General features: G+C 34.5%; 2 protein-coding genes across 11 annotated transcripts in view; one reads left to right on the top strand and one right to left on the bottom strand.

Moving 5' to 3' along the window:
* Positions 1–23,514, top strand: part of LOC131670646 (pleckstrin homology domain-containing family G member 5-like) — a 119,809-nt gene that overhangs the window by 2,207 nt on the left and 94,088 nt on the right. For 3 of the 10 annotated variants that reach the window (XM_058946395.1, XM_058946396.1, XM_058946394.1), the window contains exon 1: positions 22,405–23,402. The exons of 2 other annotated variants lie outside the window; for them this stretch is intronic. In XM_058946395.1, the coding sequence (XP_058802378.1) occupies positions 23,213–23,402 (190 nt within the window). In that variant the 5' untranslated portion in view covers positions 22,405–23,212. Of the gene's footprint in view, positions 1–17,229; positions 17,352–19,691; positions 21,896–21,934; positions 22,384–22,404; positions 23,403–23,514 lie in introns of those variants that run through there. 5 more of the 10 variants (XM_058946393.1, XM_058946391.1, XM_058946390.1 and 2 more) reach the window with 5 other exon arrangements.
* LOC131670650 (uncharacterized) overlaps positions 1–23,514 on the bottom strand; it is a 92,016-nt gene that overhangs the window by 55,609 nt on the left and 12,893 nt on the right. The gene's annotated exons all lie outside the window — the stretch shown is intronic.

The following is a 23,514-nucleotide window of genomic DNA, read 5'->3' as shown; positions in this document are numbered from 1 at the left end:
TATTACTCTACGTCGGTTTTAATTGTTACTTTCTTCTACGCCGTATTTTTTTAATTGTACTGTCATGTCTATTATAACACTTTTTTGAAAAACTATATCTGTATGACGTCCAAAGTAGGAAAATTGTTCTCTTGCTTTGAATTTCACGTTCTTAATGAAATCAGCCGTGGGATCATTCGTATGCCTTGTTTTTTTTTTTTTTTTATTTTATAATGAGGTGTCTATGTGATTATCCCATAGTTGAAACATAAAATGGTGAAAGACGCTTGATAAAAATAAGCGTCGAAGGATACTACACACGTCTTTGAGCATAGTATATATTAAACCACCATTAGGTGCTTTGAGATTTAAGGTAAGTATATATTTCATTGCTTCATTTAATCATATTATGCTATAAAATTTTTCCACTTTGATGAGATAAAGTGGAATCGGAAAAATATTCGACAGAATCCAAACTCTAATAAATTCGTATTAGATATTTAAGAAGCTTAGTTTTATAAACATATACATATAGAAATTTCATTTCAAATGTCTATGAATGTTTAGTCTTTCAAAGCTTAAACCATCTCACCTCACACCTTTGCACTACACTGCAATAAATATGAAATATATTTTGAACAAAAATACAGTCGGCAAATGTGTATACCTAGATTTAGATCAATCAGTTTTGAAGCATTCTATATTTTCTAACAAAAATTGAAAACTAAGATTCCCCCTTGTGTTTAGGATGTTTATTTTCAAACCATGCATTAAGATCAGTTAATTTATAAAAACGTAAACAATTTTATTATTTAAATACTTTATTTGAATATCATCTTGATCAATTTTCTTAACAATTAAATGAGCAGCCAATTCCATATTTATCTTCAAGGCATTATAAATAGCTGGAAATTTTGTTATTCCAATTTGTGAAAGTTTATTCGCAGTAAGTAAAAGCTTTGCTATATTCAAATGATTTTGGATTAAGATATATAATACAAACGAAATATCTAAACCACGTTAGACTGCTCGCTTATCTTACTCGACCTTATAAACTATTAGTCTACGGCAAGTCACTCAAAACATACATATATATATAGCTATTTTTTTATTGGTATTTTCGCCTGTCCTAGTTTTATCATAGTTGAATCTGTGCTTGATCAATGAAGGCAATACGGGAAGAAAACAACTTTTAACGTCTTGTTAGCAGATTTGTTAACCTCTTCAGAAAAAAATAACAGCCCGAAAGTGCTGTGATCCGAATAAATGAAGTGAATCAACTACGTGCATTTGTTCGGACCACAGCACTTTTGGGCTGTTATTTTTTCTGAAGAGGTTAACGAATCTGTTCACGAAACGTTGAAACTTGTTTTTTTCCGTATTGCCTCAATCGATCGAACACAGCTACAAGTAAGCTATATACGCATAGCTATACTAATGAGTGGCAGTATTTACAATACGTCGATAATGATCCAAAATCTTGAAATGATGCTATTCAATTCTGTACTTTTTTCGGAAAATATACTCTAGATTCAAAAGAAATGTTAAAGTTTTTATAAGCATCCGATGCTCAGAGATTGATACAAGTTCAAAAACAAATTAGAAAAACTTTCGTAAATGTTACAATAATTTAGAAGAATATTAAATCTTACAATATATGACATACATAAACAATATTACATTTAAAAAGTAACACACAATAAACGATTCATTTAGTATATTCAATTGAATTTTTTTCATTTGCCATGAATATTGTTTTAAAGGGAAACATCATGGTTTCTTTATTTTTACATTAGTAATAGATAATAGATCACCATAAAGCTTATTTTGTAAGGTTGAATTACAGATACATATTGAATTCAAAAATAGACCTTAATGATTATAGTAAATTAAAAAGCGATGACTTCGAGACAGCTAATAGATGTTTTAATGAAATTATTATTAATGAATGTGCAATATAGGTGCCAAAAAATTTATGATTGACTATAGAGGATTCAAAACGTATCTATTTTGAAAACCCAGGTATATTTATAAAAAATTACGCTAAATTTACTAATGTGCTTTATAATTTAAATATTAGCGAAGGAATTCATAAATTTGCAAGTATTCAAGCTGAAACTAACTTTCATCATATTTATTTTTATCAGTTTTCTTATGATGGCAATGTCATTGATCAAAAAACGATCCCAGGTTCATTTTAAGGTTGATAATTCGTAAAATATTATGTGAAAAGTTTTATCGAGTGATGACTTGACATTACATTTTGGTGTTCTACGGGCCATTACCGTGGAGATGAAACGAACTACTTATTATATGATACTCGAAGGTCTTTCTGCTGAAATGTGTATTAATTAGTTCCTGAAACACAGTAATTTATCGTAATTAAAGCGAAATCCACATCAATCACTTTATTATAATCTTAGATTGTACATGTCTTATTCTTAGAAAAGGTGTAACAACAAGAAGCTATAAATATATAATATGTTTAATTGAAAACCTTTACACTTTCATTCCGAAATAACATAGCTCATTTGTATCGACCCTAGTCAGATAACCTATTTATTACTCTGAATAATTCTGCGACTGCGCGCAGCAATTAAAATCCTTCTCAATTATTCATTCGTGCCGCGACGATGTGATACTTTTTTGACGCGCGTTGTATCTCCTACCTAAATTTTCATTATCGAGTAATGCTCTTCATCTAATACGATATTTATCGAGCACCAATGAAAAACAGGTAAACGAGTCGGCCATTATTTATTCAAGATAACCCGGTGAAAACGATCGCCTACGTAAAAGTCAAGCGGAGCCCTATTAGATATGAGTTATTGGGGAAAATATGTGCCCTCTGAACGTGTGCATATTCGGGTCAAGGAATTCAATTGACCATCGCTGCATGCTACCCGCGGTTCCCCCTCCGATCATAGCCCAGCGATAAATAAAAGGAGATGTGTATGTGATAGTGCGATGCGGTAGTCAGTAATTAATCGAGGCATATCTAAAAGAGTTGATCGTATTCCACCGATACGAGTGAAAATACCCTCGCATTTACTACTAGCGCGAAGTGCATTACACCGCGATAGTGCGAGGGAGGCCGAGAATTTGAAATTCATATATATATATTTTCCTTCAAAATAGGATTACTCGAGCTTCTCTTGGTAACGTGACTTTAGTGTGTTCTATATATTCTTCGAATTTTACTAAGTGCATTTGGAAGCATTGGCGGATTCATTTAAAAAGCAACATGGGATATTATAATTCAATCATTGAAAGTCTAAATGATTTCTGAAAATCTCTTCCACGTTAGTTTAACGTAATCTCAGTTATTTACGCTTAAAGCAGAACTCAGGTTTCTTCTCAACTTTTTCCTTTAAGAAAATTTAAATTCAACCTTTAAAAATCATACGTAAAATATCGAAAAGTACCATCACTGTACACGATCGTATAATTCACACGGCAAAACCTCACTTGAGCAAGTACTATTTATTGCTGATCGAAAGCTCATCGTTGCGTAAAACTTTTTAGTTCTGCATACAATTTCCTCACTGCTCTACGGAACTGAATCGTAAGCACACATCGCCGTGGCGACAGGCGGCATTCTGCGCAAAATTCTCAACTTCGCCGTAATTCGTTCATGCAATTCACGTGTATACACAATGCCATGATACGAAGACAATGAAAGTAAGAAATAACAACTACAATCGGAACAAACGGACTTAATTGCCAGAAATCACGACTAGGCCTTTCCGTTGGCTCGGCAAGAGGTCGTTGGCTTTGAAGATCGAGGCAACGAGGTTAGACGTCTTCGTGATAAGATTAGTAAAAGCACGAAGGGCTCTGCACGTATCGTGATCGGCTGGCTGGTTATGTGCAAAAATCGAAAACTGGTTTGTCGCGGCACCAGCACGAGAATTTCCATCGAGGGCTCCCGCGCCCTCGCACAGGCAGTTTAGCTTTTACGAGCTGTGTCTGCAATTTGATGGTGGGAGATCACTATTTGCGGAATGAAAAGCTGGCGTGATCCAGTTTCTCCGTTGTCCGAAACGAATGTCATTGATTTTATAAAGTGTCGTGGTTTAATTAGAAAATTCAGTATTTTATAAAAAATCAATGTTTTTCCATGCAATTAACAAATTTGTATGAAGCTGTTGAATAATTCAACCAAGAAAAATTTTCCTGTTTTAATCTTATCCGTCGTTGATCACCAATTCACTGATCACTAGGGAAATTAATAGAAATATGTAATCCTCTTTTATGTTATTTTTTTGCGCGATTGATTAATGGCGATACAGTTGGTTATCCGTGAGATTTTCTGCCTAAGCCGTATTCTATAAAATTGTAATACTTAATCAATACAGACACAAAATTGTTAATTTTGCTATCGATAAGTTGTTTATATGATGATACTATCCAACAAGTTGCAATGCCAGTCGAATCATGCTACATGCTCCAATTGATAATAGGCTTAGTGCTTGCTTTGAATTTGATGAAAAACGATGATCTCTCGTAAAGATTAATATCTCTAAGCGTCAAGGAATACAGCTATCTGCCTTTGATCGTTGACTTTTTGGCAAAGCCTGCCGAGTTGCAACTGCACGCTTCGCTGCTCGCGCGGTCACTTTGAAAACGGCTTGCTAAGTAAAAAACACACGACCTAAAGGTGCACTGACACGTGCATTTCCATGCTAGTCGTTGCTCGAATATTGATAATGAGATCGAGATGCTCACGCTAGACTCGTATTTCGTTGAGAAATTGAAAAGAACTGTTGTGTGCGATGCTCCAAGTTAATGGCTGAGAATAAATCGCGATTAGAATTTATGTGGGGCGTCTTTTATTGCGGCTAGGCAATGATCTAATCGAAGCTATTTTTATCAAACGAAGTATAGTGCTTCAACAATAACATTTCACGCTACGCTATATGAAAAAAAAGCATTTGCTGATTTCAAATAATAAACATTGATATATGATATTTGTATACGTATGGTGTTCATAAACATTCTCTACATATTTTTTATCAATATGACATTTTTATTACTCTCTTTCAGCTAATTTGCGAAATAGTAACAATAATAGTCCCGGGTAATCGAATAATTGATCGGCCGAACGTTTCCGTATGAGTACATGTATATATCCACGAAAAATTTTCATCGGTAAAATACTACCAGCGCCACGTAACCACTTATTGCTCATATTTTTCAAGCTTCGGTTCACCGACGCACGTATATATATTCCGAGAAGGTTGGCTGCACATTTTTCCTAATTATACATTGCAAACCAAGCGATCAAAGTCGAAACTCACTAGAGGATTCTTGAATTTCCATCGATAGTTGAATTTCCATTAATTTACTGTGTACCGACCTAATTTTTTGTTTGTTTTCATGAAATATAATTTACAGCAAATTCTTATTTTTTCGTGGTATGTCAGTAATTGACTAAGCTGAATCACGGATCATTTTTGTGTAAGGAGATATACGTACGGGTTCAACGTTGATGCGGTTTGTTGAATTCGATCTTACTCCTATTGAAAATGGATACGATAACGGGCTCAATGTTTTTTGTAATATTTATGTTAGATGATGATATACAAAGCCTTTCTATAACTATCAGCAATGAATAAAAAAAAATCTGAGTTAATTCCGAGTAGCAACTGTAATATATTTATTTTTGAAAATAGAACCACATTAAAGGCCGTCTTGAGTTTGCAAATGGTTGAAAGTGATATTGATGGATAATAATACCTCGTATCTCCCAATGATGTAAAATTTTACAGCAGCGGCACGATGTTAAACTTTTTTTGATGCACACAATCTTTCCAAAATGTTTACCAATATCTTAGGATAGGTCTTGATATGCAGAAAAAAAATTGATGTCTTCAGCATATGTAAATTAGGAAGGAAGGCTTCCTGACTGAAAGTGTCAAGTTCATGCCTATGCCTACTTGTGCTAAATCAGAATAATAACTGTTTGTCAGAAGATTTTTTTCGGTGAAAGTATCAAATGTATTGAAAATATGAATCATTACTATAAAATGTCAAAAAATAATGCTGTATGATAGCAAAATAACAATGGCAACGTTTAAGGAAACATTTTTTAAGACTACTTTTTCGTTCAAAAATTATAGATTTTATCGAAATTCCACGTACTCGAAAGTATTTTCTTGTTAAATCCAACGTTCTACTGAGTTTTCCAATAACTTAATTTGCTTGCAAACAAAGAACTTCATTAAAAAAAGTAACATAAAATGTTAAAAAAATAAATAACGTTATCAATGCCCAAAGCTGCTTAAATATGTGTTGAATTGAATTTCCGTCTCAGTTCGTCCTCTGCAAATTAAAATAAAAACGAACGAAAGAGAGAGAGAGAGAGAGAGAGAGAGAGAGAGAGAGGGAGAGAGGGAGAGAGAGAGAGAGAGAGAGAGAGAGAGAGAGAGAGAGAGAGAGAGAAGAAACCCTGATAAATGACTCTTCTCTTGGAAAAAGCAAAAGAAAATTGTCGTCGCGAATATTTCATTTCAGACGATCTGATTATCTAGAATTTTGCTGCGCCTACATAGTTTGACGAAAAAAAGATAATGATTGACGAATCAACTTAGCCACTGGAAATAATCGATAGTCCAATTTTTTATATTTACGATGAAAACTTCTTCTCTCTCACGCCTTTTCAAACAATAAGGATGAAAAAGTTTTCTTTGCGAGATTTATTAATCTACTTTTCTAGATGATTGATTGCCGACGTAGATTGTTTTTGCATTTTTCAATATATACTGCAAAACGTTATTCATTCTTCCTATCTTTCTCTCTCTCTAATTTCTTTGATCTAGTTGATGCTGTAAATGAAGTTTTCTATAAACGTTTATTACTATTGTGAAGAAAAATGAAAAATGCTTAGAAAAGTTTTGAGAGCAGCTACTTAAAATTACATTTTTCTGTCTTATATCCAAACAAAATTCATTGTTCAATTTCGAACATAATAATTATATTTTTTGGAAAGATGAAAAATAAATGTAAAGAAGTAAATATTTATTATAAACGTTTATTGTTTCCAGTGAAAACTTTAAAAACTCATACTAAATTCATTGTTAAACTCTCAAATTAAAATTTACATTGATAGTTATATCCTTTACATAGATAGTTATATCCTCGCATAATTCAGTAGCTAGATAAGGGTAGGGTCTCTCTTGGGCGGGATAGAGGGAGGATCCGGTTAAGTCGGAATCCGTGTTTTTTCAGTGGGGCACGGATTTGTCCCGCTCGTTGACACCAAGAAGCCCCACCACTGGCATCGTTTCAACCTAAACCCAAAGTGATTCCTCTACGCGCGTGTCTATGGCTAATGCCACTTTATCCGCTTCCTACACATCCTATGTGTATAACCTCGTATCCAAAATCTCCGAGTAAAGAGCTTCCGGATCTCTTAGTCTCACGTGTGCAAGCGTCAGCAATGGATTAATCGACTTTTTTTTCTTTCAACGTTGTTCGAGGGTAATGGAGCTAGTTCTGTTTCTTTTGCTATGTTTGTTTTTGTTTATGGGTTGAATTAAAGTTTTTCTTTACCTGTTGGACATAAAACATTAAAAGAGAGTTAAGATATGAAAATAAAATAATGCATTGGTGGATTTTAGGGCTGAGTGTTTTTTCATTTGTTTTACAGAACGTCAAAAGTCTAAGCACCAATTTTATTATTTCAATAAAATTATACACGATCACGTCGAACAAGAATTTATTTTTGATATGGAATTTGTGAGTTGGGACGATAAATTGATGAAAGAAAAAATTGGAAATTATAACATTTATGTATCAATGAAAAATACAACGCTTTCTCACTTCTTTTCCACATTAGGCAACAAAATAATTGAATCAACAAAATAAATAATGTTCCTAATCATCTCTCTAACTGTAATTTAAAAAAATTGTGAAAAATTGGAAAAAGTTGTGACGTTGCATCTCAAATTGATCGTGATAAGGAAAATCCGTTTGAATTCTTAAGCTCTCAAGGCCCATTAATAAATTCAACTAGCTTTTTATCTCTTCCGAAGATAGAATCCATTATCAAGCTTTCTCTCTCGAGGCAATGCGAGTCAAGTAGTTACAAAATCTACCGATAATAAAGCTACGATGTCTCCTTCTGGCTATAAGGGACCTGATTGATCTTAATCCATTATGATTAGGCAAAGACTTCCAACGTCGAGCTTAATGGGATACAATGGAAAGCTCTGTTTTGATGTGCGGCTTCATAGATCTACGAGCTATAGGGACAAAGATTCTCTATTATCAATTCTTGGTAGCCTGCTAGTTGTCTTTCAGAGACACAGTGTAATTGATGCCCATTCAATCTGTTCAAATAGTACCTAGCTTCGTTGCGCAATTGATTGGTCAATGCAGTATAGCACATAATATTGCTTTCGACTTGGAACACTAAAACAAAAGTTCCGTGGAAGATCATTTAAGATTTTTAAATCAAAAAGAGACATGTGTTCGGTTGCATTGCGCTGGTTTAACTGATAACTAGAAAAGGAAACTTTAAAAAAAGAAAAATTCGCAAACAGCATCTCGAAGTATATTAGCCCAATTTTCCAGACGATTAACTTGGAGATCGCGAAATTCCGGGGCAAGAAGAAGAATGAGAGAAGAAAAGTGGTCCACTCGAGTTCTCGTATTCTCCTTGGAGTGTCGCTACCGTCACGCCGCGCCGCAGCTGCATGCAATTCGATTACTCCGTCTTTAATGGAGTCTCGCCACGTCGACGGGTACACTGCACACGGCACTCAACCCCCTTTTTTGCTGCTCGCGGGGATCCTTCAACTTTCTCCCTAAAGGTCGTTGTTTCTGTCTCGATTTCTGCCTCCATTGTCTTGTTTTATACTTTTATTCTGTATCCTTTGCTTTTCCCTCTCTCTCTCTTTCTCTCTTTTTCTATCTCATTTTTGATTTCTTGAGTGGCTATCACTTCATCAATCTCATAATCAAGTGTGTCGTCTGGAATCTCTTGCGTCGTAGTCATTTCTATCTTCAATCGTAACTTGGCTTGATTTGTTTTCCTTTTTTCGTGAAATCGTAAAAAAATTGTATGCCTAAATATAGCGCCTACATTTTTTAAGTACTGATCTTTCTTCATTGATAACCTACGCGGGTACTTTATTGTTTTTTGATGCTTTAATCGATCAACTATATTCAGATCAAGTCTAGGACAAACAAAACATAATTATATTACAAATTAAAATAATATAGGACAATATGTTGCTTTATAAAGAATAATTTAATTTTAATTGTAAATAAATGTTAAGTTCAGAGTACCATTCCTAATCCCGAAAATCATATTCAAGATATCATTTACTCTTAAAAAACTATTAGCACAATTTCCGGGAGGGTAATCAGTTTTTATGTTCAGCAGAAATTCATTCAGCTACCCGCTGATAAAGTTTTGTTATATCCTTTGAACGTCATAAAAAAGAAGAGCGAGAGTGAATATAGCGTGTAGTAGTTGGAAACTGCGGAAGGGAGGTCGTAGGTACGAGAGCACGAAAGAGCGTCTGTTAGCACTTATCTGACGTCGCTAATGGTCGCGCGGCCTATATCGAGTTAAATTGTTTTGGTAATCAAGTACTCGTATTGTTTTTCATTAAAATGTTACAAAATATATAGATCGCAAACCTTGCGTCAAAGCAAATTTTCAAAGAGGATTGAAATATTGAAATATATGTACATAAAGACACTTTTTTTTTGAGATCTTGATACTATAATCGTTGCACGTCAAGCTTCTCCATATGTGTCTGCGCATGTGTATGAGTGACGTTTATTGTTACCATCAAGTTACTTGTTTTGCTCAACATTGACGCTTGGCATACGCTTGGTCTATATGCGCATTGATTTTTGTCTTGGAAATATTACTGCCTAAATGAATTAATCTATTGAAGAATTTCGGTTCTGTGTCGCTGAATTATTAGTCCGACTTTTCAGAGCTAAATGACAGCTATAACGAGGATGACAATGATTTATTGTCTCGCTGTACTTGACGTTTTGACTAGTACTCGCAATGCTGTGATTTGTGATTTATGTAAAAACATTTCCGAAACGAATTTTTACTTGTTTTTGATACAGATAAGTAAATGTAAATACACTCGATATAAACTATTACCACCTTTGAATGCTATGATTAAAGCAAGCTATTAAGTTAACGAATGATTAAAATTTTGTTATCATTATCATTTTACTAGTCGTAAGTCATAAGTCTCTTCGATTTACTTTGTAGTTTTTTTTAAAAACACCATACACAGAAAAAAAAAATTACGGTACAGTATTTACCAGATACAATCTACAAGATAATATTTTACAAACAAGTATCTAGAATACCAAAATAAGCTCTCATTCAGGTCTGCTTACTCGGCAATTTGGGGAAACAACATTATCAGAGCTTAATCGCACTGTAGGCAAATAAATTTCAAATAGCTTAGTATATGCTTTCATAATTATTCCGTAGATAACCAATCCCTCGCCAGCATAATCTCAAACTGTCATTTATCATTTCAACCGAGTGCTTTATGAAAGTACACGATACACTGTATCACCTTTATCTTTCAATAATCCGGCCAATGTATTCTCTCTCTTCTCGCTAACCTTCTTTTACACAGAAGAATGCCAAACGGACGAGGAATCAAATTCCTTTTTCGTTTCCACGAGCCTGACTCAAGCGTCGCGTGTCCAGTTGTAATCCAATCGATTTTATACGCTGGCTCTCGTCCAAAAACGCCGTGATAATTAATGTTGGCTCACGAACAATAGTAGCAGCCAGCCAGTAAAATCGATTTTTCAGACGATCGAATTTTCTCGATAACAGGCCTAGTAGGGAATTGCGCAGCCGTTTAATACATCGCTAATCACATAGCTCTGTTGCTATGACCTTGCTGTTGCAATTTATCGGTTCTTCACCAAGCTTATTTCTAGTACGTGCAGGGATCTATCTTTTCTTGTCGTCTCCTAAAAGGCGATCCCTTTAAAAGCCACGTAAATAACGCAAATGATGCAGAACTTCTCGCGTAATACTAGATTTTCCTTTTATTTTTATCAAATACACTTGGAATATTGTTGCCATATACTTCTGAACCAAAGAATCCGTCATGGTGGAGTAATTTTCACTTTATCGAAAGAAAAAAAAGCACATGTCGATTGAGTTTTCACATAAATAACTGATTTACTTTAAAGACTTTGAATTAAGATCAATGCGAAGAGTAATTTCTTCTTTTTTTAGTTTTCGATTCCATTTACAAAATCGAGGATGTTTTTGGATGGCAAATTATCATACTTGTCTAGTAGAGTACTTCGGCGTCAAGTGCTCGATGTATATAGGGATATTTTTAGTACAACAACCACAATTTCTACAATTTACGAACAATGGAGTGAGTCTACCCAAATGGAATATGATGTATGCAGATATTTCTGCCGATAGTATGCACTCGCAATCCAGTGATTTTCAAAGTATGTCAAAATATATCAGGGTGGCAAAATACTTACAGCAATTTTTGATGTATTATATAATATTTCGAAAAATCTCTAAATAGAGTCTTTGCGAATGATTAGAATTACTCACTTGTTTATCTGATTGCAAGCGCTCAAAAATTTGACTTAATATTTGTTGTCTGTACTACTTTCTTAAATAAGTAAAATATCTGCAAAGAATAATAGATGTTATTAGTTATCAAAATTTCAAAAACCACAAACAAACGTAAACAACTTTTGCAATTCAAATTTAGATGGCACAGCGAATAAGCGTCGAATTCAAAATCGCTGAATAAAAGGGAAACTTGAGGCAAACCAGAGGAAAACAATCTGGTTTCCATACCACAGGAGCAAAAGTTCATTCGAGGCATTGTCAGACGTAGGATCGTGAAAGCGGGTCGTCGAAGGAGGGATGATCCCAGGTATATATACGTATACGTTTATATACATAGTATACGTTTGCCGAGAGTTGAACTTTGTTTATATGATAATGTTCTATTGCTAATTACTCGAGGCTGCAAAGTTAGATCTGTTAGTCGCAGTTTCATTTCGAAGAAGCGTTGTTATTTTGAAAAGTGTTTTTCTCAATAGTTGGCGCTCTATCAAAGAATGAACTTTTAAATATTTTTTTTAGGAAACAATAATTTTCATTAAAAAAAAGTTTCGTTTAGATATCCCTAACAATACTGAATTTAGTAATCTTTTCAATGTAATTAAAACAGAGTATAATGAATTTAATTAAAAAGTAATTTCGCTATAGCTTATTTTGAAAGGCGCGCCTAGATTGAAAACTAGAATACAATTATTTTCAAAGCAATCTTAATTTTTTCATATAATGATATAATATTGTTAGACGTGATCTATATTACAAGGTAATTATAATTTTCTTCATTGAAAATATATCTCAGCAATAAAGTTCTAATTATGAAAATTATTATCATCTATATCACTAGTTTTTCGACAAATTGCTACTTAAGACATATTTTTAAATCTGAATCTTTTAATGCCAATTAATAAATTTCAAATCGATCAATTAAAGTAATAATGAAGAATTGCAAAACCAACCGTTCCGGGGAGAGTTTATTGCAACGTATTATCGACCTTTCGTTCGAAACTCTTTAATAATACAATTTAAGTTAGCCAGAACTTGAAGGTGAAACTGGCGCACAAATAGATATAAAAAAACTTTTTTATTGGATATAGCTCCAAAAAACTATGATAGTGGAAAAATAAAGAATAGAGAAGTAAGCTCACTTAGAGAGAGAGAGAGAGAGAGAGAGAGAGAGAGAGAGAGAGAGAGAGAGAGAGAGAGAGCGAGAGAGAGACATACAGACAGAGACAGAGAGAAACGTTACAAACTACCAGTTTTAAAGTGATTACGATAGAGTTTGTAACCAGAGACTTGAAGATGAAAAAGATGAATAGAACTTTTGCTTAATTCTTCTGATGTCACTTCAATGAAAGTCGTAGTAATTGATCAAAGTTTCAATCAATGCTCGCATCATTTACTTTCGTAATTTGCTACGTAGCCGTCTTTCAGTATTGGGACTTCTTTAGAATTCACGTAAATATTCAGTGAAAGTTTAAAATAAACAGTTAAATTTGAATTATCTATCGATTAATTTTAATGAAAAATATTTCTGTGATATTTATTTTCTCAATATATGGTGGCAGTTATATTAAGAAAAGTTTTTACATCGGTCAGTTTCTTTCCAAACAAACAAAAATGAGACGATCTATTACCAAAGACATAAAATGCAGGACAGAAAGATTGTTGTTAAGAACGAAAGAAAAGATTTTACGTTTGTTATACGTCAATTTGTGCGATTATTATTTGAAACCTTTTATTTAAATATTTTCGTGATATAAAAGGAGCAAAATTATCTAAAAATTATGATGAAGTTTTAATTTTATAAAGTGTTCCTGTAATAATACAATGTACTAAAAGGATTCGTTAAAAAAAGTCTTTATTGAATTCATTGTCTAAACACAGTGTGGCGTGAAAGAGATTTTTAATGATCCAAATGCCTTTATCAATTATGTTGCTAAAGTTCATTGGAAATTATTTACAACTGAGGATGACCCTAAACTCAACCAAATTGAAAGCATCAATACATCGCATTACTCATTTACCATGTCAATTTATTAAGAAATCCTTTCATTTTTTTTTCATTAATGAAATAGTAAAGTATCTAGTTTCAACGGAATTTTCGTAATAATCAATTATGACAACAATCGTGACATGCGTCAATATGTATCAAACTTATTTACAAATAACTTGTTCAAACAGTGAAAGTCGTGTCATGATTAGAAGTCTCGCGATAATCAGAAACACAAACTTAAGCCTCGTCGTAACGTCGTTTGACTTTGGAAACTACGGTATATAGCGTTCAATCGCTGAAATGATAAGGCGTGCGTCCTTTTCCTCTCTCTCTCTCTCTCTCTCTCTCTCTCTCTCTCTCTCTCTCTCTCTCTCTCTCTCTCTCTCTCTCTCTCTCTCTCTCTCTCTCTTACTCTCAGCTATCTCAAGTTTTGAACTACTTTGCTTCCCAAACTGCGCCAAGTAATAAGGAAGGTTGGCGAATATTCACTCCTGTAATTATTTCCATGGCACTCAAATGTATTTTGCAAATTATTTTGGTGTCTTGATTACTCACATGCTTATTTCTGATAGACCACTGTGTTGAGAGTCTTTATGGAGGAAAGATTGGAATTAATTTATACAATTTTTGTGGCTTTCATTTACCTATATGCTACAATGGATGGACATATTTTATAAGTGGAAGTGTTGACACTTCGAAATAAAATGAGTCTGATAATCTGGTTGCCCAATTAAAGTAAAATAATTTCTTTTAACAATTTTCCAATTTAACAATTTAACAATTTAACAATGGCAAGGTGATGATATTATACACAAGTGATTCAATATTGCAATTAATCTGAAGAAATTAATAATAATTTTGAATAAGTAATCTTGATATTTATCTTAGCTGAAACTCGAAAGATAGATTTTCAACCTACATAATCATAAAAACAAGGGCGCAAACGAGCTTGAATTTTTCATTACATCATTTTTCAAGTTCCACCCTCAAGAGAGACTAAACTGATCCCTCCCCAAAAAAAGTAAATCCTTTCTATCAACAATGTCTCTCTTTCATCTGGAGAAAAAAAAAAGAAAGGAATCGACGACACTGAGCCTGTAATGTTGATAACACTGAAAACGTTTATTCTTTTCAGTTTACTGACGAGAAAGAAGAATAGACTACCATATTTTTCTCTCTGGTGGCGATTCAATTAGTGACTCGGATATTGTTTATTCTCGAAGGAGACCATATTGCATGAATAATCAATGGTCGCAGAAGTTCAGAAAATTTAATAATGGATATACAGTCGTGGGCGCACTCTACAACTTATAAACTTTTCGTCTGCACTTTCCAAGTATTTATTGAATTTATGATACGGTCTATTTTATATTGACTGATACTATATAGTGGTATCGAACTTGAGTTTCTCTTTGTCTGTAAAAAGTTTTCAAACCGAAAAGAATTGTTGGCGGGAAATATGATTCTTTTTGCGCATTTTTTTTTGCGTTTACTAATATCACTTTATAAATTTTATTGCAAAATATTAAGTGTATTAAAAACTTGTTCTAGAACGATCTCGCTGCTACTGGAAAAGCCACATTTCGATTTAATTACAGTTTGGCAAGAGCGTTAAGTATTCCGATCGACAGGGCGCACTTCACAAATAGAAAAAAACATCTTAAGCTAAACGAAAATGCATTTATGATGAAAAAGTCGATATTTTTATGCGTAAATCTCTATGCTTTTACACTACATTTCATTACGAGACGAATCATATTGTTCGAATAATTTTTGTGACAACGGAATCCTTTTTCTAAAAAAAATATTCTTAATAAAAGATTTCTACTCATTTCAAGAAATCAAATTTTTAAACTAAGCGAAATTCTTTCTGCATGAAAATTTTCTCAAGATTAAATTCTTATTTTCTTTTTGGTACAAGACATCTTCAACTCAAACTTTAAAAATCTGCATAATTCACGCGCCAGAAAAGGAAAAGTATATGAATCAAAGTATAGCTCAGAACGGTGTCGTAATTTTCGCAACTGGAATAATGAGTAGCTACTATACAGTCTGGGGCCACATACGTACAGAGACGTGAACGAGGCGGTGTAAGTGGGAGAGTAACATCGGCTGCTACGGAAATATTGGGCGTGCGTCGGCAAACGTAATAATTATCAAGAGCTCAAACGGTGTTGCTATGGTGTAACAGAACATAGACGATCGATTGTTTCTATCTAGTGGGCTTACGCAGGTACTCGTAGGGAGGGAATATTTCCAAGAAACCGTTGGGTATTGTATGTAAAAACATGGCTGTTTTATTGCTTGTCGTAACAACAATAATAATTACTACGAATTTTTTTCTACAAGTTACACAACTGGGAAAACTGATCGGTATTCTCATTTTTCAAAGGAAATTTTTTACAATCAAAGTTTTGCTCTCACCTTGTTTCATCTCCAAGTACACACGATTGGGAGCAATTTTCTCTGCGGCAAGACGATACACACATACTGACGAAATATTCCCCATGCGTGCGTTAACCGCACACACGTTTCGCAATGAGGACGGAAAAAAGTTTACTAGGTAGTTTTTTTTTTCATTGTTTCGCCCTTCTGTTGATGAGTCTGTAACAGAAGTTTATTCTCTGAAGAGTTGAGTTTATATTGTAGTTGTTCAACGTCTTGACAGGTTTTACTCTTTACACTTTTATTTGTTCCGTTGATATGAAAAATATCACCAGGCGTAAATTATTTATAGAGCCTTGACATTGATAATGCACAATTAAAATTATCATCGTATTTTACAAATTTCGTCGTAGACAAAGCTGCAAGTAAGAAGTAGAAAAAAATAAATGATGAATGATTGCAAAAGGCTAAGAAGAGACATAAACTACCCAAAATGATATCCTATATGCTGCGCATAACGACCAACTAATTGGAAGGAGGGAGAAAAACAAAGCAACGTAGAAGCCTATTGAAACGAGTAACTGCAATCAACGTGTATAATGAAAATCTGTCATAAGTGTTGTAAAACCGGCTCGTTAGAAGTCTTCTCGGGATCGCGAGCGTATGATTTTTTGCGCGCGGCCCTGGCATGAAACTTGCCAAATTGGGAATGACAATCGCTTCTCTCTCTCTTTCTCTCCCTCTCTGACATGAAGTTTCCTTGACATCCTTGCGAAAAGTATGTGCTCGAAAATTTCGTCGTTCACAGACACACATACACACGCGCGCGCACACCGAAGTTATGAGAATACAGATTGACCCAAAACAATTGAACTTTTTCAATATAACTTTGCTAATTAGAAAATTCGTTGAAGTGTAAAAATTCAATTTGCTTACGTTAGAGTACGAGTAGATCGAAGGAGTTTTACCATACATTATATAGCTTCCAAATTTATAACGCTACGTAAAGCTTAATAGTAACGCGAAATCTGCGCAGGCCATTAATAGAATGGTATTTTTTTCTCGCGACGAGTGTTCAATTAGCTATCTGACAAATAAATTGACACGCAAGACACCTTCTCATTATTATCTCTTCTGTATCCCACTACCGCTACCACCGACGTTCTCTCTCTCACCTCCTTCTCTTGTACACTGCTACCTACTGCCAAGCTCTGTCTGTTCACGATCTGTTAGTACACCGTCGGTATTTTTGCACGGCGCTCGAGTGTCGGCTGTGTCGTAAAATCGTGCGTGTCGTGATGTGTGTGAATGATCAAATTTCGATCGAATGAAAGTGCGATTCAAGTGCCTTTGTGGTCTATGTTTTTGATTTGGTTTTTTGTGATGAGCAAAGTAATTTCGGTGACGCTGTTGTTGCTTTTTTTCATTTGGCTAATCTTCGATAAAAGTGGAATATGTAGTGTCCGTAGATTCATCTCGTGAATTCCAATCGCTTTAGCAGTAGCTTTAAAGAAGTTAATCCAACGCAAACGAAGCTGCATCAATTATGAATTTAGTCGTGGTAGTTTAGTTAAAATAGGCATTCGATTTGTGCATTGCTGATTCAGCGATAAGTTGTCAAGTTTGAATCAATGATATTTCATTCTAGCGATTTTTCGAAGTGGACAATATTACTTATCGTTAAATCGATCATATTGTGTGATTCGATTTTCATCTTCCAGTGCCAATAGATAAATCAACTCCTAAGTTGTTGATTTTATTTGCAATTATACCCATCGAATTATTGTGAATTCTCAGTAATTATTGTTTTCTTACGTAATGATTACTTTTTCAAGTGAAATATTACCACGATTATGCTTATATCTTTATTGTTTATTACGATCGTACATTGATAACAAAAAAGATTAAGTTAGAGCGCACCACAATTGAAACGCGCGTATATAAGCTAGATATACAATTAAAAAAGCTAAAAAATTGCAGGATCATCCTCTGTATATATAGATAGAAGTATGTATATAAACGACAATTTATACAATACATTTTTAGAAAAAACAAATTTTGCTAGTTTAGCTTCCGATTTTCTAAGACTTCGCTTTTATATACTGTATAGAAGCACACGAGACTTATCATAATGCAGTACCAGAAAGACATTTGTCGACAAATCCGATTACATGTCTGTGATATACACGTGCTGCTGCTGTACATGGCATGCGCGAATATACGCGAAGCTGACTGATATTTTTATCGTTTTTATTTATTTATTACTTTTTTTTGAGAGAGTGCTTTTTGTGCTGTTGTAGGTTTTTTGACACCGAAAGATATTTACATAAGCTTTTTTTGAAAAGATACTTTGTGGTCGGAGACTAAAGGCTATTAAAATAATCGCAATACGTCAATGACGAACGGCAAAGTTTAATTAGTCTTTTTATCTCTCAATATTTTGGCTAAAGGCGCGATGTAAAATTCATTACTCATTAATTAAAATACAAAATTGTGCCGCAGTAATCAGTAGTAAAATCCACGAACAATGAGATGTATTACCGGCAAATGTAGCCAGATCAGAATGTTACTGTCACCAGCGAGTTTTAACGGGCACTTTGAAAACTAATTTCATAGCCGTCTAATTGAATAAAGTATCCCACGAGATAGCGATTCCACCGTGAAACACCTTCCATATTATTATCATTTTATAGTTTCAGCGAGCAAAATAATTACAGCCGCAGTGAGAGGTACTTTTACGAACGATTGACTTTCACCTTGTAAGGAGTTCCATTTGGTTTGTAATTTCGGCAGCCGCGTGTTACTTGATTGGTGGCATCAGTGTTTCAACGAATGATGATTTATCGCTTCAGCGCTCGCGGCAGAAAGTAAGTCAATAGTGCCGCTGCTGCTTTTGCTACTCTCCCGCGAGTGCACGAAGGACGCATCACCGTAATTTTGCTATTGTATAACTACTCGTGGATTTTTTTTAGCTCTTCGGTGATTATTTAACTGCGTGTGCACTGAGGACATTTGCAGATGATGTCAAGCTTTTTAGTCTATAGGAGGTGTGATTAGTCTTTGTAATGCTTTTTTTTCGTATTTTGTACTTGAAGGTTCATTTATATTTTCAAAAGGGATTGATTAATTGAATTTTCAAGTATGGAATGGGATCGAAGGCTTTGCGAATTTGTTTTTAATTCTTCTCTTTTTGAATTACGTGAGACAGCCTTGTTTTCTTATTCTTTTTTCATCTTTTTAAAAATTAAAAAACATTTTTTTTTGAGCGAAAATAATATTAGCATTGGATAAATTTTCATGTGTGCTTAAGCTATTTGAAATGCAAATACCTTTTTGAAAACAATCCTGAGTACGCTGCACAGTAATAAATGAAACGTCATTCCTTTGTACCTGGCAGCACAGTGTTTTATGTGCCAGGAAAAACGTAAAATTTTACTAGCGAGAGCATTTTTTTGAAATCGCATCAATTGTGCTGGTTACGTGTATTTTACTCTAATTTTTTTATCTTCAAAAGACAATGAAAAAAAAAACATTGCTTACTCACGGTCCTTATATTTTCCCATGTCACATGCGAAACAATATCAAACGACTGTATGTGAAATTTGCCGAATTAATAATTTTCGTTATATAAAATAATCATCTCCTTTCGTGTAGCATAAACATCGGAGTTTTGTGATACTTTTTTAGTATCCTTCGCCACAACAATAAACTTTTAATTAGGCAAAAGCCGCGACAACAAGCACAAAGACTTAATAATCTTATCTTGACGTTTTAATAAACGATGTCAAGATATTTCACCTGAATTTTTTTTCGTCTTTATTGTTCGTCAAAGAGTGAAAGTATAGAAACACACACACGCACATGTACGCACGTGCGCGCGCGCACACACACTCACATGCACATGCACATGCGCGCGCGCGCACACACACACACACACACATACACACACACACACACACACAGAAGTGGAAAAAGTAGGAAGTTCGATCGCGATAAGTCTGCCGATTTACAAACGTCAGTAGGTCTATTTTTAGCTGCAATGAAATAGAAGCGTCGCGTGCCGACTATATTGACTTTCGATCTGAAGCGCGCATAAATTCGGTGAGCTCTCTTGGTGAATTTCTATAATTTTTCTTTCCAATTTCGTTTGCGTGATGTCGAATTATTGCGTTGAACGGTATAGTAGCAGCTTAAGCGGCTGCGTACAGTCGTTAAAAAATACGAAGAATAAAATTACAGGACTACTACTTTTTTTATTATCCTCTCACGCTTTATGGACGGTTAATTATATGTAATATAATAATCCATATTCAACTACTGATCCCACATAAACTATTTTTGAATGTATTTTTAAAACTAATTTTTTTTTTAAATATCTAACTTTCAATTCCGCGACACGTGTATAGGGATATAGTAAAATTCGCCATCTGCTATAAAAGACGATGATTAAATTGTTGATTATCGTATTACACTGCAATTGCAGCAAAGTTTTTCCACGTGATTAAGCAAAAACGCGTCGATGCATAAACGCATAAAACTTACTTTGCATAAACTGCAGATTCCAGGCGGAAAAATCCTCGGTTGCGCGCGCTATTTAAAAAACAATCTTTGCTGACATAGTCGTCGGGTACGGATGTGCATTAGCAATAAAATCCAGACGCTACATTTATTTCGATGCATTGTTTGACAATTTATACGTTCGGTAAAGTGCAATTGTTTTTGTAGAACTTTTGTCTGGTCACACAATAAATCCTATCGAAAACAGTCGCTACAGATTATGTTATTGCTTAATTTTATTAATAATTAAAATGCGATCCATTCGATTTGCACGATTCATTTTTAAATTGTTTATAAGTTTCGTAATGACAATTCAATTGTTATAAATTTCTTTGAAAGGAAAAGCCTAGGCAATAAACAGCGAAGACAACTGTATGTGTCGTGACAAATACTGAAAACAACCAACAATTGTTTTCGTCAGCATGAGTCATAATAGTAATCGTATTTGTAGTCACGCCAAGGTATTAACATTAAAAATTCCCCAACTAAAACATCAGCATAAACGATCATATGCTAATATGACTCAATATAGAATATATTTTACAAAAAAAAACGAGTAAAATCACGAGCAAACACTATCGACACACCTTTATATATAAATGTGAGGGGAAAGGGGCGAATCTGAAGCGCCGATAAAAAGCCAGAGTAGCAGGCAGAAAAATAGCCACGAAATTTACGGCTTAGCCGCACGCACCTACTATAATACTACGTGGCAAGCAACGACTTGCCGATAGCGCATGAGAGCTCCTATGAGTTAATGCTTTTATGGCGCGAATTTTTTTTTACTTTTTATTTTTTCTGCTCTTTACAGGAGTCATATAGACGCGCGGGTGAAAAGAGGAATGATGAAGCGTGCAGTGGCTATTTTATTTTATCTTGTTTGCTTCTTTTTCAAATAGTGTCCTGCCAAGAGATGAGTTTTTTTATCATTTATTTGAATTACGATTTCAATAATTTTCGTTTACTCAATTTTACTATGGTTCCTTTTACGGTCTATATTTTTTTTGGTAGAATGAATTATTTCTACATCTTGTTAAAAACGTAAACTGTCGAGGGTCAAATTTGTAATTTAGATCTAAATTCACTTGAAAAAAAACAATGAATATGAAATTAGTTCCAATCTCATAATTAATTCTGACTCCGTTCCAGAAATTCCATTATCCTCAACAGCGCAAATATTTTACTTGGCAAATGTTTTTTGAATTCCATCGCAAAAATGAAAACAATGTCATCCTTCAGGAATGATGTTAGCTTGGATGACGTAGTGTCATTACTCTCGTCAAGAAGCCGTCTATGAAGAATATGCTTACAAAAGTCTGTTCTTTTTACATCGTTCCATCAACGACGGTATCACACCAAAAAAAAGTTAGGTCAAACAGGTAATATGAAATCCGTTGGATGTTATGAACACAATCAGTAGTGCAGGGAAAAACAAATTTAAACCGGCTGATCTAACGGTTTGAGACCGACGATTGATCACCAGACACTTGCACGTGTTGTAATGTAAGGTTCAGCGCTTTGCATTTGATTAATTACGATGTGCGTGTGCTGACTTCTATTTTTTTCATTATCTCTAGAGTTTTTTTAATAGAATTCCAATGCAATAATGTACCGAAAAAAAACCATGGAATTTTATAGTGAGTAATTTATAACGGTTTTCAATAGAAATCTACATAGCTGTGATTTACCGATGTTATTATGCAACAATTATTGCGATGAGTAATCGAAGATTCTGAATTCCATGCTCGTTACATAAGGCAAGAACCTTCAAAACAAAGAAACGAAGTGTGTGATTTGAGAAAACAACTGATTATGGCGTCGTGGTCGAAAAAGAGAAAAAAAGGAATTGCCAGGGTCGCCAAGCAGTGTAAAAAATATCTATCAACATACGTCAACGCAGCTTATCGCACCGATTGATTCGAGCTTCCGCATGTGCAATTGCGTGCTAATCGGTTGCTACGATTTAAATTTATTAATTCATTGTCGTTGTTTCACTGGATAGAATATATATTAGTAGCGTAAAGGAATGCGCAGAGTAAACGTTCGATTAAATTTTTTTGGCCGACAGAAAGTTATAAATTACAGATCTATTTGTGTTTCACATTGAATATAGGGAAATTGACTTTCAATTAACACGCCTAAGATAAGATAACGTGTATAGATTGTTTCTGTATACTTTGAGGTCGTAAAAAGACACTGAGTATTTGCGCATATACTACGTGACTTTAGCGTAGTCGGCGTTAAGACTCGCATACTCTCGTAAACACACAACAAAGCTGTAAACGCGTAATTGTCGGCGAGAGAGACACGAGATTTTCTTTAACGATAAACAACACAGGGGTTTTCATGAAAACAAATACTTTGAAACTACTGACCCACTTCGTTTGTGTCGCTTGTTCAAAATAGTTCGCGAAGTACTCGATTACACTTTCGTCGAAAAAACAAAAAAGAAGAAGCAACAATACGCGACACCGCAATTCCATCCTTTTATCTTTCCGTCCTCCATTAGTGCCGTGCGAGCGAGAGCGTATGTCGGTGAACAAAAGTGCTAACTTACAATTTGAATGCAGTTCAGTGAATCCTCATTAAAACTTCGAGATCGGCGAAGCTATGAAGACGAATAAGTCGAAATTGATTTGGTTCGTTCGATAAAGGACAAAAATTTTTTTAATGAAAAATATATAAGGCGTTGAGCTATGACACTCACGAAGCAATTGAAAAAAAGTATGAAGAAGAAGCAAAATAACCAGCAAGTAAACGGTGATGCGATGCCGGTGAAAAATAGAGCGTCGATCACCGAAGCCACAATAGTGCCGGGGATTGTACCTGTCAAGATGTCAAAGGATCCACCGCCACCGGTAGTAGCGCCGTTGATACGAGATTCAGGTGAGAAGAGACTTTTGTAAGTAGTTAAAGCTGGCTAAAGTGTACAGCCGAGTATTCTCGCACGTGTTGAAAGTTAATGAATTTATCGCTGAGTGGCCTAATTTTTTCGATG

The sequence above is a fragment of the Phymastichus coffea genome, unplaced genomic scaffold (assembly GCF_024137745.1).
Source record: "Phymastichus coffea isolate CEN01 unplaced genomic scaffold, Cenicafe_Pcof_1.1 PCOF00113, whole genome shotgun sequence".
NCBI classification, from domain to species: domain Eukaryota; kingdom Metazoa; phylum Arthropoda; class Insecta; order Hymenoptera; family Eulophidae; genus Phymastichus; species Phymastichus coffea.
The sequence above is the reverse complement of the archived record's forward strand: the minus strand, read 5'-3'. Positions and strand labels throughout refer to the sequence as shown.